The sequence below is a fragment of the Drosophila subpulchrella genome, chromosome 3L (assembly GCF_014743375.2).
Source record: "Drosophila subpulchrella strain 33 F10 #4 breed RU33 chromosome 3L, RU_Dsub_v1.1 Primary Assembly, whole genome shotgun sequence".
Taxonomy (NCBI): Eukaryota; Metazoa; Arthropoda; class Insecta; order Diptera; family Drosophilidae; genus Drosophila; species Drosophila subpulchrella.
The window spans coordinates 4,599,567-4,612,061 of record NC_050612.1 but is presented as its reverse complement, the minus strand read 5'-3'; the positions used below and the strand labels follow the sequence as shown (position 1 = coordinate 4,612,061).

The 12,495-nt window shown below is 45.8% G+C and overlaps 7 protein-coding genes across 10 annotated transcripts; 4 read left to right on the top strand and 3 right to left on the bottom strand.

Annotated features, from left to right (window-relative positions):
• Window positions 1–1,578, top strand: LOC119553451 (cyclin-H). Its single transcript, XM_037863852.1, has 5 exons — window positions 1–432; window positions 688–889; window positions 943–1,171; window positions 1,231–1,342; window positions 1,402–1,578. The coding sequence occupies exons 1-5, from the start codon at window positions 119–121 to the stop codon at window positions 1,517–1,519; spliced, it is 975 nt and encodes a 324-aa protein (XP_037719780.1). The 5' UTR covers window positions 1–118; the 3' UTR covers window positions 1,520–1,578.
• A 376-nt stretch (window positions 1,579–1,954) lies between these two features.
• Window positions 1,955–3,041, top strand: LOC119553419 (matrix-remodeling-associated protein 7). Its single transcript, XM_037863796.1, has 2 exons — window positions 1,955–2,165; window positions 2,224–3,041. Exons 1-2 carry the CDS (start codon window positions 2,034–2,036, stop codon window positions 2,596–2,598), a joined length of 507 nt encoding a protein of 168 aa, XP_037719724.1. The 5' UTR covers window positions 1,955–2,033; the 3' UTR covers window positions 2,599–3,041.
• A 756-nt stretch (window positions 3,042–3,797) lies between these two features.
• On the top strand, window positions 3,798–6,817 carry LOC119553800 (eukaryotic translation initiation factor 2A). Of its 2 annotated transcripts, none has more exons than XR_005219783.1 (4): window positions 3,798–4,079; window positions 4,251–5,415; window positions 5,469–6,017; window positions 6,077–6,218. XR_005219783.1 is itself a non-coding variant. In XM_037864415.1 (4 exons), exons 1-4 carry the CDS (start codon window positions 4,040–4,042, stop codon window positions 6,505–6,507), a joined length of 1,914 nt encoding a protein of 637 aa, XP_037720343.1. In that variant the 5' UTR covers window positions 3,804–4,039; the 3' UTR covers window positions 6,508–6,817. The 2 variants fall into 2 exon arrangements, 1 of the variants encoding a protein (XP_037720343.1); XM_037864415.1 differs by having other exon boundaries at window positions 3,804–4,079; window positions 5,469–5,746; window positions 6,077–6,817.
• On the bottom strand, window positions 6,713–7,260 carry LOC119553801 (small integral membrane protein 8). Its single transcript, XM_037864416.1, has 2 exons — window positions 7,067–7,260; window positions 6,713–6,997 (listed from the first exon to the last, which is right to left on the bottom strand). Exons 1-2 carry the CDS (start codon window positions 7,163–7,165, stop codon window positions 6,839–6,841), a joined length of 258 nt encoding a protein of 85 aa, XP_037720344.1. The 5' UTR covers window positions 7,166–7,260; the 3' UTR covers window positions 6,713–6,838.
• A 770-nt stretch (window positions 7,261–8,030) lies between these two features.
• Window positions 8,031–9,380, top strand: LOC119555081 (putative nuclease HARBI1). The gene is made up of 2 exons (XM_037866295.1): window positions 8,031–8,285; window positions 8,342–9,380. Exons 1-2 carry the CDS (start codon window positions 8,071–8,073, stop codon window positions 9,186–9,188), a joined length of 1,062 nt encoding a protein of 353 aa, XP_037722223.1. The 5' UTR covers window positions 8,031–8,070; the 3' UTR covers window positions 9,189–9,380.
• On the bottom strand, window positions 9,143–10,283 carry LOC119555082. Of its 3 annotated transcripts, none has more exons than XM_037866296.1 (3): window positions 9,719–10,277; window positions 9,326–9,657; window positions 9,143–9,257 (listed from the first exon to the last, which is right to left on the bottom strand). In XM_037866296.1, exons 1-3 carry the CDS (start codon window positions 10,068–10,070, stop codon window positions 9,240–9,242), a joined length of 702 nt encoding a protein of 233 aa, XP_037722224.1. In that variant the 5' UTR covers window positions 10,071–10,277; the 3' UTR covers window positions 9,143–9,239. The 3 variants fall into 3 exon arrangements, with proteins under 3 accessions (XP_037722224.1, XP_037722226.1, XP_037722225.1); XM_037866298.1 differs by having other exon boundaries at window positions 9,326–9,668; window positions 9,719–9,857; XM_037866297.1 differs by lacking the exon at window positions 9,143–9,257 and having other exon boundaries at window positions 9,528–9,668; window positions 9,719–10,283.
• A 422-nt stretch (window positions 10,284–10,705) lies between these two features.
• Window positions 10,706–12,391, bottom strand: LOC119553020. Its single transcript, XM_037863076.1, has 3 exons — window positions 11,715–12,391; window positions 10,959–11,655; window positions 10,706–10,900 (listed from the first exon to the last, which is right to left on the bottom strand). Exons 1-3 carry the CDS (start codon window positions 12,263–12,265, stop codon window positions 10,778–10,780), a joined length of 1,371 nt encoding a protein of 456 aa, XP_037719004.1. The 5' UTR covers window positions 12,266–12,391; the 3' UTR covers window positions 10,706–10,777.
• Window positions 12,392–12,495: the final 104 nt, after the last annotated feature.

The window sequence follows — 12,495 nt, the reverse complement described above, 5'->3', positions numbered from 1 at the left end:
ACATGTGCGCTCTGTGGAGTTTTTCGTCGTACTGCGATTGGTCACACTATGCCGGCTTTCTGAAACTTTGCGGCGTTGGAGTCGTTTTTGATATAGAAATAGCTGAATAATATGCAAAATGTATCCCGTGAGCTCACAGAAGAGGTCCTGGACATTCGCCAACGAAGTTCAGCTAATGGACTTCCGCGTGGAGCAGAACAACAAGTACATAGAGAGCCATGAGGAGGAGGCACAGGGCCGCGACCTCGAGGAGCACTTCCTCACCCCGACGGAGGAGCGCCTGTTGCTGAAGCAGTACGAGATTTACCTCTTCGACTTCTGCCGCCGCTTCGATCCTCCGATGCCCAAGTGCGTGGTGGGCACGGCCTTCCACTACTTCAAACGATTCTACCTGAACAACACGCCCATGGACTATCATCCCAAGGAGATTCTGTAATAATGTCCTTTTTACTTCCAGTGTTTCGGTTTTCAGTACTTTTGATACACTCACACACAGTTTGAATCATCTATCGGCTGGAACCTCTTTCAATTTCCATAAACTTAACAAAAGTAATCACATTATTTCGATCATTAAGAACTAGCAGTTTTTGAAACCCACTCATTTTCCAAAGCGTAAAGCACCTAGCCTAATCCGAAAACCAAAACAGAAATGTAAATGTATTAGTATTAAACCCAAGATCTTTTCAGAGCCACATGTGTGTTTGTCGCCTGCAAAGTGGAGGAGTTCAACGTATCTATCAACCAATTCGTCAACAACATCAAGGGCGATAGGAATAAGGCCACGGACATAGTGCTGTCGAATGAATTACTCCTGATTGGTCAGCTCAACTATTACCTCACCATACACAATCCATTCAGACCGATCGAAGGGTTCCTAATAGATATAAAAGTGAGTTGAATTTAAATTGAGATCATCAATATCTACCTTTTGGTTTATTTCAGACCCGGAGCAATATGCAAAATCCTGAGCGGCTGCGCCCTCACATTGATAGCTTCATAGACTCCACTTTCTACACGGATGCCTGTCTTCTGCACACACCCTCGCAGATTGCATTGGCTGCCGTTCTTCACGCTGCCAGCAGGGAACAAGAGAATCTCGATAGCTATGTGACGGATCTTCTATTCGTTTCCGCCAGAGATAAGTTGCCCGGCCTCATCGATGCCGTGAGAAGTAAGTTCATATTATAAAACAGTGCTCCTCTTGAATACATCTTTTGCTTTTCCTGACAGAAATCCGTATTATGGTAAAGCAATATCAGCAACCTGATCGCGATAAGGTTAAGGCCATTGAAAAGAAACTGGATAAGTGCCGCAATCAGGCAAACAATCCGGATAGCGAACTGTGAGATAAATTAATCATATAAGGTCACCAGTTTCTAATAACATTTATATTTTTAATAGGTATAAAGAGCGTTTGCGTCGATTGTACACCGATGAGGATGACATGCCTGCCGAAGATGCCTCATTCCACATTGCCGATGTGAGTTCGGATACATCTGCCATGAATATAAGCCAATAGTTTTATAAATATTTACTATCGTGATTGAAGCTGTTATTTTTTATGGATTTAATATTAAAGAATCACAGTTTATTTAATTTAAAACTTATGTCAGCTGTCCCTGACTAGTTTTGGACTATATTTTATTTAAAGGTGACCTGTTTATAGAAGAAAGGAGAATATTTCCTAAACCTTATCAGAGAATCAAACTTATCTTCTGATGGTGTCAGCAATTGCAGCTACATATGTATATGATGGATATAGCATATATAGTTGATATTTAAAGTCAAGGGACAAATGAATTAATCCAGATCCCTCCTGTAACTGGGATACATGTATTACGTACAATATGAACGTAAGTCAAAAAATGTAACGGCCTTAATTAAATTCATAAAAAAAATTTAAATTTAATGATATTAAAGAAAATCACAGCGCCAATTGGGATTATTTCGCTTGCAGTCTGCGGTCACACTGCGCCAGAAGGAAAACAAAAATAGAGAAGTTAAACACAACAAATAACAAAAGAAAATTCAGAATGCAGGCTATACTTCCCTCACTGGATGTCCTCTTCCTTGGATTACCGGGTCACTATTCGGTGGCCCTGATCACCCTGCTCCTGTGCGTTTTGATCGCACTCTACTTCGCAAACTTCTTCAAGGACAAAACCGTGGGTGTTGCCTAAACAAGTGGCTTTTCTCGGACTATTTTGGCTTTCCAACTTGCAGGAACTGGAGGATGAGGGACTGGGAGCCGACGAGCCGCGCGATGAGGAGGATTCGGAGTCGCGGACTCCTCAGGGGGAGGAAACCGACGACGACGAGGCCTACGAGGAGAACTCCACCGAAAGCGAAGTGGAGTTCATCGAGGAACAGCTCCCCGGACACAACTACAACCACCTGATGGGCCAGCTCAAGGCCAAGCGGCTCCAGCACAAGATGGAGAAGGCCCTGACTCCAGGCCAGATCGAGGAGGAGCGCCGAATCGAGCGGGAGCAGCTGGCGGCCATCTTCGACCTCCTTCGCAGACAGGAGGCGGAACTGAATCTACAGGATCGCATCAGCGATCAGGAGCTCAAGCAGCAGGTGCGGCTCTACCGCTGAAGAGAAGGGAAACGAAAGCTCAGCTTACCTGAAGGCAGAAACACGTGTGATCTATTAGTTAAATGTTTAAAATTTCCCTATTTGCTGCTAACATATGCCGCTTACTTAGCGTAGGACCGTCATTGTTAAGGAAAAGTTGTTTGTTATGTTACAGTATTTAAAGAATTCCTAATGTAATTAACTTCTAATTTATTTAATACGCGAAATAAGTGTACGTTATTCACATTTTCAAATCGATCTTGTGTTTAAAAAGCTTGTGAAGTAATGTCTATTTTTCGATGGTTTAGGCTGCTTTAAGGAGTATATCAGTAGAACAACTTAAGTATTTTCGCATAATTAGTTGCCAAATCCGTTGGTTAGCTTTAAATTGCACTTTTATAGGCTTAGTTTCATTACTAAAGGTATTTGTTGAATAAAGAATGTAAATCTGTGTTGAAACTTTATTCGTCTTTACCAGTTTTTGGTTATGGACAACATCAATTTCATATGGTCACTAGACATACCTTTACAATACGCTCGCTTTACAATACTCTACCTTTACATGGCTCGCTAACAGCCTCTGAATAACTATCCGATAAACGGATGGGATTTTAAGCTGAGCTCGCAAACGGTATTGAAATAGATGGGCAAAAGGACATGGCCAAATCGGCCTCAATAATGTACATACATACTTTATAGGATTGGGAACGTCTCCTTCACTGCGTAACAATCTTGTGAAACCAGGGTGGAGCAGGAGTGCACTGTCTCGCAGAAATTTCTAGCCAACAATTTGTATGCAGACCTGTTGCTGGATGGCCTTTAAAATTCGAGATGGTTTTAAACTATTGTCATATGCATTTTTATAAAATAAGAACAGGAATAATACATCTTACGACAGTTATGATTTATATGGATGGACTCTGAGTGAAGAGGCTATAAGGCAGATCTCGAGTCTTGCCTTGACAGTCTGGACAGGTCGAGTCTTTACCCCTTTAAAACAATTGCAAAGTTGTTCGATTTTGGTCCGCTGTTACATACAATCTCCATTTTCAAAGATTTAAGCCATTCAACAACCTTAAGGTTCCCTGGACGAAATTTCCTTTTGAACTTTATAAAAATTAAAAAGTTAAGGAGTACCCAGTCTAGTACGAAAAGTATTAGTAATCAACACACCTTCGATTGGACCATTCACATCCCTGACGTTTTAGTTCCGAAATTGTTAGTACTAAAATGTTTTTAAATTCACGTGGAGCAGACATTTTGTTGCAGTTCTAAACGTTCGGTTCGGTTTGTTAAACCTGTCGTTGTGGCGCCAATGCATGTTGACTATCGTTCATCGATACACCGCGTACACGGCAACCGTGTGTGACCACAAATCCGTTGACCAACACTGACTGCAGCAGAGCAGACAACAACAACATCGAACGTGCGTGCGTGTGTGTGCGTGTGAGATTGGAAGACAATGGCTGCAGCTGCGGATCTGGTTGTTCCTACCCTTGCCAGTGAGTATAATCCGGGTGCAATCCTGACCAGCTGGTCTCCAAGAAGTTGCTGAGTCCGTGGGTCATCAAAAGCAGTCTTCCCTGGGCCGCGCTGGCGGAAAAAATCCACAACCCCTTGACCTCGTGTTTCCACCTGCTAATCGGGGCCACTTCTGCCAATCTCCTCCACAGTTCGCTCTAGCGTGGGCGTGGAATTGTGGTCCACGGCGGGCCCCAAGCAGCCCTACGAGCACAAGCCCCACCTGCCCCGCGAGGAGACGAAGAGCTCCCGCTCGATCTGCTTCAGCTCCGACGGCCGGTACTTCGCCTTCTCCAACGGCCAGGAGGTCAAGGTGCTCCAGGTGAGCCAGGACAGCGCCGCCAGCTGGCCAGTCAAGTGCGTCCTGCCCAGGCCCAAGGCCTTCTACCTCCAGTTCTCGCCACGTGGCAGCTACCTGTGCACCTGGGAGCACTATGCCATCACCAAGGACCGGCCGGAGGGCTCGCCCAACCTGCTCGTCTACGAGGTGGCCACCGGCGCCGAGGTGTTCGCCATCGTCCAGAAGAACCAGACAGACTGGCAACCCTCCTGGTCGGCGGACGAGTCCATCTTCGCCCTGGTCGTTGGAGGCGAGGCGCTCTTCTATGACCTCGGCGAGGGAGCAGACAAGGGATTTGCCTCCACGTCGCGCAAGATCGGAGGTAGTCGCGGCGGAATGCTGTCGCTGGGCCCCGGGAACTGTCCGCCCTTCTTGGCTTTCTACACGCCAGGCGCCAAGGGCGCTCCTTCCATGTGCAAGCTTTACAAGTACCCAGCACTGGGCCAGAACCAGACCGTTGCCTGCAAGAGCTTCTTCCAGGCGGACCGCGTCGAGATGCTGTGGAACAAGCGGGGCAGTGGATTGCTGCTTCTGACCAGCACGGAGGTGGACAAGAGCGGCGCCTCGTACTACGGCAACCAGGCGGTGCACTTCATGGCCACGAAGGGCGACACCTGCTCAGTGCCCCTCTCCAAGGAGGGTCCGGTACACTGCGTGAAGTGGAGTCCCAAGGCAACTGAGTTTGTGGTCGTCTACGGGTTCATGCCCTCGAAGGCGGCCCTCTACAATCTCAAGTGCGATGTGGTCTTCGACTTTGGCGAGGGGCCGCGCAACTGCGCGTACTTCAATCCGTTCGGCAACCTCATAGTGCTCGCTGGCTTCGGCAATTTGCCCGGAGCCGTCGAGGTGTGGGATGTGTCCAAACGTGAGAAGCTGGCGAACCTCAAGTGCGCCGACACCACGGTCTTCGAGTGGCATCCGAACGGGGAGTGGTTTATTACGGCCACCACGGCGCCCAGGCTACGCATCAGCAACGGGTAAGTGGATTAGACTTTGTTCACATCATAAAGTTAACATAAACGTACTGCAGGTTCAAGGTGTACCACTACTCAGGAGCCCTGCTCCACGAGACCATGTGGCCGCAGGGCCAGGAGCTGCTGGGCATCGAGTGGCAGCAGTTCGCTGACAAGACGTTCAGCGAGCCAAAGATCACCAAGGCAAAGCACGAGGGCATTAAATCCAGCCAACCCGAGGCCAGCAAGAAGGCCTACACACCGCCCCATCTGCGGCTGTTGAAGGAGGGCAAGAATCCGGAGAAGTATCTGCCCCAGCCGAGTGTTCCCGGACTGGCCCCGGCAGCAGCAGCAGGTAATACGACGCGGAAGTTTTGGCACAGGCAATACGACCTGGACAATCCGATCATGCGGCGGAGCGAGCAGGGCCTGTGCCAGGTGGTGGTGGCCAATGGCCGCGAGGGTCCGCCGACTACTGGGTCCTCGACCAGCCGCCACAACCGGCGCTACCGTCCCTACCAGCACAAACGCTACTAGGTTCACAGATTCACGAAGCTTGTCAGCTATTTTCACCCCTCCACACATTCTGTATTAACATGCCATTAGGATTAGGGACTGACGCGGCCGTAAGTAGGCTCGGCTGTGTGTTTGCTAATTGCTGTTTGCATTTCTATTTCGCCTGCAGGTGGTGCCAATGGAAACAAGAGGCACAACAAGAACAAGCAGCGGAGCGCTAGGAAGGATGTAAACGTGAACGGCGGCGATGCGGAATCTGTTCCGGTCGAAGTGGCGGAGCCAGGTGATCTTGGTGCTCGTCAGTCACCCGTTTCGGTGCCTAAAGTGGAGCAGAGGCAGCAGCCCACTCCCAGACCAAAGTACCAGCAGAACAACGCCGCCGATCAGCAAGAGAATACCCAGGGACAGGGCCAGGCCAATGGGCAGAACATCAGCGAGAAGGACCGCAAGATCCGCAGCGTCGCCAAGAAGCTGTCGGACATCAAGAAGCTGAAGGTCCGTCGCAGCCAGGGCGAGAACCTGGAGCTGAACCAATTAAACAAGATTAAGATGGAAGCATTGTACCTGGACGAGCTCAAGGCTCTCAAGTTGTCAGCCTAGTAGGACGATGAAAGCGATGACGACGACGGCGGCGAGATGAAGGATAGGGATGCGAGGAGCAATTGCTCTTGTGATTGTGATACACCACCTCTTCTCAGCTCCACTCCATTTCCACCTCCTGTCCGTCCCTTCCTGCTGTCTTACGCTCACTTTGTGGCCCCCCGTTTGCCGCGATAAGTTTCTAGTTAAAAACATTTTTCTACTATTGTGATTTCTTAACTATTTTTTGGCAAAACAAACAGTCACTCCCAAACAACAAATTTATGTACCAAATTGTGCTACTGAGTAAATAAAGATGTTTCCACCAAGACCGATGTTCAGAGTGAGGGATTTACTGCTCCCAATTCGATTTCTTCTTGATGAACTTCTCCTGTCCGTTTTCCTGGACGGCCACATAGTATCCCAGACTTTCGTACTTGTATCGCATGTAGGCGATGTACCCGAAGACCCCGGCAAAAGCGGTTAGTCCCAGACCCATGATGATTTTGTTCTGAGGATTGGAATGGAGGATTAGCAGTCTAATGGTCGTTGATATTCCCAGTTTAAATTGTATCCCTACCGGCTTCGTGTACAGCTCAAAGTTGATCAGACGGAAGACTCCGGTGCTTCGCATGGAGCGGATGCCATCGCCCGGGCTCTGTTGCTTACCGTCACTCATCGTGTTCCCTAACTCAACTCAATTTCCGTAGATTTTATTGCACAATGAATTTGTAAATATAAACATGTGAAAATAATGGAGCATTGGAGCAGTGTGGCCGTTGAAGTGCGAAATACCTCTCATTTCAGCTACAGTGAAGCTTGCAGTGTTAGTACAAATGGCCAAGAACTAAGGGGAACTGTCCTCCAACGCGAAATAAAAAACAGTTTTTCTCATTAATTTGCATACATATGCCATGAGGAATAGATCTGATATGTATCTAATAAATGAATATTACGATTTTTAAGAGTTCACGATTTATACATTTTGAGCGAAACAAATTTAGGATTAAAAATAAGAATTTGAAATAAATTGTTACTTTGTTTAGTTTAATCTTCGCCTGTCCCATGCAACATTCGGAAAAAGTAGTTTTTATATTTTTAGTCAGAAGAATGAAAGGCAGAGAACATGTTAATACACAATTATGTTTAATATTATAAATAATATTATTTTCAATTACTATTGAGCCAATAAAAATGTCATATTTCAATTTGTATAATAATATTAATATTTATGGGGTCGCTTAACAAAAATTTAACATAGTGTCTGAAGTCATAGCAAAGGTTTGGACAGTCCAAATTGGATTTTCCCATAGCAGAATAATACTTACAATGGGAACAGAAACTTCCTTGAATAAAAAAATTAACTTAATTACTATCAATAATCATTACTATCATTTAATCATTATCATTTTTAATCAATATTTTAAAACCATGGCAAACACAAAATAATATTTAGGACATTGCCAGGTGGCAAGGTCCTATTTTTTTTGTTGCTACAGCTGACCTGCCAGCATATTAACCATTCACATAAAATACCATTTTGAGCATACAGCTGTCAATGTTTTCTAAACAAATGTATTAAAAATGAATCTAAGTCGCGCCATATACCTTCATTCGATGGAAGACTCTGATGAAGAAGTAGCAGTAAGGCCCCGGAAACCTAGAGTCTACCAAACCAGACCCAACTTTCTTGAGGACATGGAAGATGATGAGTTTGTGTCTAAATTCCGAGTTTCAAAGGCTACTTGCTCCCTACTTTTGGAAAAAATAGGAAAGAAGATGGAGCACCTAACATCTAGGTAATTGAGTGCTTCTCGTTGAAAGTACTATATTTTTAAGCCTTTAATTTTTCCAGAAACTATGCCCTGAGTCCAGATGAAAAACTGCTATTGGCACTACGATTCTATGCCTGTGGAAATTTTTTAGTGGCCGTTGGTGATGAGCACAAGATGAGCACATCCTCCGCGTGTCGAGCGGTGAAGGAAGTTTCTCTGAACATAGCAGCGCTGTCCAGAGAATACATCAAGTTTGGGGAGCCCGATGAAGTCGTGGAAGATTTCCAAAGAATATCCAAATTCCCCAATGTGATGGGTGCTGTCGGCTGCACACATATTCGGATTAAATCCCCAGGTCAAAACCAAGACGAAGAATTTCGCAACCGAAAAGGCTACTTCTCACTCAATGTCCAGGCGGTTTCGAATGCGCAGTTGATTATCCAAGATGTGGTCGCAAGATGGCCCGGATCAACCCATAATACCACCATCTTCGACAACAGTCGATTGAAGCACAGGTGGGAAACCGGTGAATTCGAAAATAACTTTCTTTTGGGAAAGGGGTATGCATCAAGCAAATATATGATGACACCCATCAAAAATCCTACAACAGAGGCGGAAAAACTTTATAATGAGTCCCAGATCCCAGCCTGCAACACCGTTTCCAGATGTTTTGAGGTTTGGAAACAACGATTTCCGGTGCTGTCTTACGGACTGCGAATCAATATTGATACTGCGAAAGTACTAATCGTTGCATGTGCTGTGCTGCACAACATAGCCATCCAGGAAAAAGACCCATTACCGCCAGCTCCTATCGACCAGGAACTGCCTCTCGACTCGCTTGAGGATGACGAGGAATTTGATGAAGAAGTACATATCGTCGATGGGCTTCATAGAAACAATTTAATTAGTAAATATTTTGAGAGGTGATTAACTATTAGCATAGGTTTGGCACAATCTATATACTAAGAATAATCTGCGTTATTCGCTTGGAGAGTCCTGCAAAGTAGTAATAATATAAAGGTAGCATATAATAATTAAAATTGTGCAAACGCTTAATTCCTTACCTTGAGTTTCCTTTTCTTTTCAGCGATTTCTAAATAAAGCAACTCGCGTTTCGCACTTAATGTTTCCATTTCCTCCAGATGCTTTTCCTGCGCTCGTACATTCTCTTGTTCATAGAATCTACGCTGTGCCCTTATCAAACGAAATTTTTCCTCTTGAAATTGACTGTTAAAATCTCTTTTGCGCTGTGTCTTTTCAGTTGGTGGGGCAACCATATTCGCCTCAAAGGCTATAGGAGTTCTAGGCTTGGAAGTCACATTTTCACTGGAGTTCTCCTCATTGAACTCGATTATGTCTCCAATTGATCCGTCAGTCTGTAGTTCATTCATAATACCTGCAAAATATCTCGTTTAAATGAGGGATGTCCTTAAATACAATAAATGCTGCATACTTACAGTCGCTGTCTGAGTTTTCGTCACCAGTGTCCTCATCTCCAAGAACTTGTCGGAGTTTTTCGGCAACCGATGGTGTTTTGGGAGGCTGTCCGTACGGCAGCCCAGCTGCAAGTTTCTTTTTCAAGCTCTCGTACTTGGATCGTAGGCTAAGAGCACTGCGCTGAATCCCAGACTTGCTCGCATAGGTGACCGCCAGATTTTCCCAGGCCAATTCCTTTTCTTTCCAAGTCACGCCATCATTTTTCTTATTTTCGAAAATCTTTCTCTGCTCGGCCGCCATAGTGATGAGCAAAAACTCTTCTTCCGTGCTAAAATTTTGACCACGCTTAAATTTGTTTCTTTGGCTATTCATTTTCACTATTGTTCAAGCCACTAAGAGAATTCTCTCAGCCTTGGTTTCTGGGAAAGATCCAGATATGTTTTTAAAAAGTAATATACTTGAGTAATTCACTTAATCTTTAGACCAAATACTGTTGCAGATTTTAAGAAGTATTAGTTTTCGCTTTCTTTTGATTACATTTTGGTAAACTAGCAAATAACACAGAACAACCTCTCAGTTAAGATTATACCTGTTAGTTAAAGCGAAACAGATGTTATGGTTGCCAATCACAGGGAACGTGCTATTATGGGTATTCCTGTCGCCTAGCTATTTTATAGCTAAATGATTCTTAATGGTCAGATTTCTCAACTTATATTTATTTTTGTACCGTCACATAGAAGGGTAACATTATGAATAATTTCTTATCTTTTCTTGTCAAATCATAATTGGTGAAGATTGTCCAAGAATGCGTTCCGCAAAAATCACTCATAACAAAAACAGTTATTACAAAGTTCTTGTAAAGGCTATTGAATTTCGAATTGTTATTCGTGTTAAAAACAGGTTTAATGCATCAAGTCGGCCCTAAAAAAGGCTTACGTGTTCGTTAAAAATTTAAAAAAGCTCAAACGTTTATGATTTCGCGGATCTGGGGACAACAAACCATTTTGTTCTTTTGTGCAACATAATTTTTAATAATAAATATTTTTAGGTATATATGTTTGTATATTTACATATGTATTTTAGGGGCAGTCAAATTCAAATTGATAGCCCCGGTCCACAAAGCTTAGTCCCCGTTCCGAGTCAACGGGAAAGTCGGCTGTGAAAACAATATACCCCCGATATTCCGGAGAGCTTTTAAGATTCTGCAGTGGATAAATGAATTAGTCAGACATTGTGCAATATTAGTAAGTAGTTAGTTACCGCTTTATCCACAAAATCCTCGAACCCACTGAGTTCATAGTAGAGCTGCAAAGGGGGCGACCGTCCAAATCCTGGCTTCTGCTTGTACGGTTCTCGCTGCTTAAGGACACTCAGGGCGCGTTGTAAAAAGTTCGGCGTAAGATCTCGGCAGTAGGACACGTCAAGATGTTCTAATCTTGGACAGAGTTCCACGAATCTTATGAGAATATCGTCGCTCAGGTCGTTCCAGTTGCGGAGGCAGAGAAGCTGAAGGTCTGTCATACAGGTATAGCGCTCCAGGTAGTCTGCCGGATGGGTCCAGCTGCAAATGGCCATGCGCCTCAGCTTGCGATGCGTCCAAATGGGCAGCTTTTCGTCCCAGCCCGGTTCCAGGGGCATGTAGTAGCCGTCCACGGCAAAGCCCACGATGTCCTTTGCCATTCGCTCCATGATCTCGTAGAACTCGCTGACCTCGCGGATCTTGTGGTCATAGCTATCCGGACTGACCAGCGGTGGGATGTGCCACTCGTTGTCCAGCAGCACCACAAGTTTTCTGAGGGAGGGCAGCTCTAACACGGCAGGCAGAATGGGTTTTAAGGTGGCCAGATTCAGCTTAAGAACGACGAGGTTCCTGAGGCTCGGCAGGCAGTTTCCCAGCTGAAGTTTACTGATCATGTCGTACGTTCGAATGTCCAGAACCCGCAGATCATGCAGCTTTCTGTGGGGCAAATGAAGAATGAGCTGCGAAACACCAAGCACCTGTGGATCCCTACTTACTGGCACACCTCCTCCAGGTACTCCTGCTGCAGCTCATACGCCTTGTGCTGATCTTCGTAGAGATGCAACTCCTGAAGTTGCTGGAAGTGGGACAGGTACCGCCCATCGATGGGCGTGGTGAGGCGCAACTTACGCAGTCCCGGCAGCAGCTGGCCCAGTTTGCGGATGCTCCGGTTCGAGGGATAGCAGTCCACGTCCTCGGGATCGTAGTAGAAGCTGGCCACCAGGGGCAGCTCCGCAATGTGCATTTCATCCAGATCCTTTAAAACGGCGCACAGACAGCTGCTGACCGACACCTCCCTAATGTGCGGTCGCATCTGGGTGAGGAAGTAGACCAGATCTTCATAGTTGGGAAGCAGTTCCCGCCACTTGTCCAGATCGAGGTGCTCGTAGGCACGGCTGGTGCGCCACTTGGCCAGACAGATGTGCTGCAGTCGCTGGCAAGTTTTCGCGAAGGACACTTCGGTCGGGAGGTCCATCAGGCGGTCGAAGATCTCGTCCAGACAGTCGTCGTTCAGCCGCAGGATCTGGGGAACCGGCTTGGCAGCCATGGCCTCTTTACCGGATCGGATTGAAGGCCTCCTGTGTTTTCTCGAATCAAGGTATTATATATTTATACGTCTACAGGCAGTTCTCTGGATAATTCTAGGCGAATTCTAGGCGAAGCAACTCAATTGAATAACAAACAAAAATACGACACCTCCTCTACCCTCCCCCACAGTGTGACCGTGGGTGGAGCGTTTAAATATACCGTTAAACCAACCGTTTTAGGGTCACACGA

Excerpts from the sequence above, each read along its gene's own strand:
- LOC119555082 (XM_037866296.1), bottom strand. The coding sequence starts at position 10,070 with ATGAATAGCCAAAGAAACAAATTTAAGCGTGGTCAAAATTTTAGCACG. Across the intron at positions 9,658-9,718 it reads CGAAAACTCAGACAGCGACT|GTATTATGAATGAACTACAG; the intron begins GTAAGTATGCAG and ends GATATTTTGCAG.
- LOC119553800 (XM_037864415.1), top strand. The coding sequence starts at position 4,040 with ATGGCTGCAGCTGCGGATCTGGTTGTTCCTACCCTTGCCA. Across the intron at positions 4,080-4,250 it reads GGTTGTTCCTACCCTTGCCA|TTCGCTCTAGCGTGGGCGTG; the intron begins GTGAGTATAATC and ends TCTCCTCCACAG. Across the intron at positions 5,416-5,468 it reads AGGCTACGCATCAGCAACGG|GTTCAAGGTGTACCACTACT; the intron begins GTAAGTGGATTA and ends AACGTACTGCAG.
- LOC119553020 (XM_037863076.1), bottom strand. The coding sequence starts at position 12,265 with ATGGCTGCCAAGCCGGTTCCCCAGATCCTGCGGCTGAACGACGACTGT. Across the intron at positions 11,656-11,714 it reads TACCTGGAGGAGGTGTGCCA|AAAGCTGCATGATCTGCGGG; the intron begins GTAAGTAGGGAT and ends TTTGCCCCACAG. Across the intron at positions 10,901-10,958 it reads AGGATTTTGTGGATAAAGCG|AATCTTAAAAGCTCTCCGGA; the intron begins GTAACTAACTAC and ends TATCCACTGCAG.
- LOC119555081 (XM_037866295.1), top strand. The coding sequence starts at position 8,071 with ATGAATCTAAGTCGCGCCATATACCTTCATTCGATGGAAGACTCTGAT. Across the intron at positions 8,286-8,341 it reads ATGGAGCACCTAACATCTAG|AAACTATGCCCTGAGTCCAG; the intron begins GTAATTGAGTGC and ends TAATTTTTCCAG.
- LOC119553801 (XM_037864416.1), bottom strand. The coding sequence starts at position 7,165 with ATGAGTGACGGTAAGCAACAGAGCCCGGGCGATGGCATCCGCTCCATG. Across the intron at positions 6,998-7,066 it reads TTGAGCTGTACACGAAGCCG|AACAAAATCATCATGGGTCT; the intron begins GTAGGGATACAA and ends TCCAATCCTCAG.
- LOC119553451 (XM_037863852.1), top strand. The coding sequence starts at position 119 with ATGTATCCCGTGAGCTCACAGAAGAGGTCCTGGACATTCGCCAACGAA. Across the intron at positions 433-687 it reads TATCATCCCAAGGAGATTCT|AGCCACATGTGTGTTTGTCG; the intron begins GTAATAATGTCC and ends AGATCTTTTCAG. Across the intron at positions 890-942 it reads GGTTCCTAATAGATATAAAA|ACCCGGAGCAATATGCAAAA; the intron begins GTGAGTTGAATT and ends GGTTTATTTCAG.
- LOC119553419 (XM_037863796.1), top strand. The coding sequence starts at position 2,034 with ATGCAGGCTATACTTCCCTCACTGGATGTCCTCTTCCTTGGATTACCG. Across the intron at positions 2,166-2,223 it reads ACTTCTTCAAGGACAAAACC|GAACTGGAGGATGAGGGACT; the intron begins GTGGGTGTTGCC and ends TCCAACTTGCAG.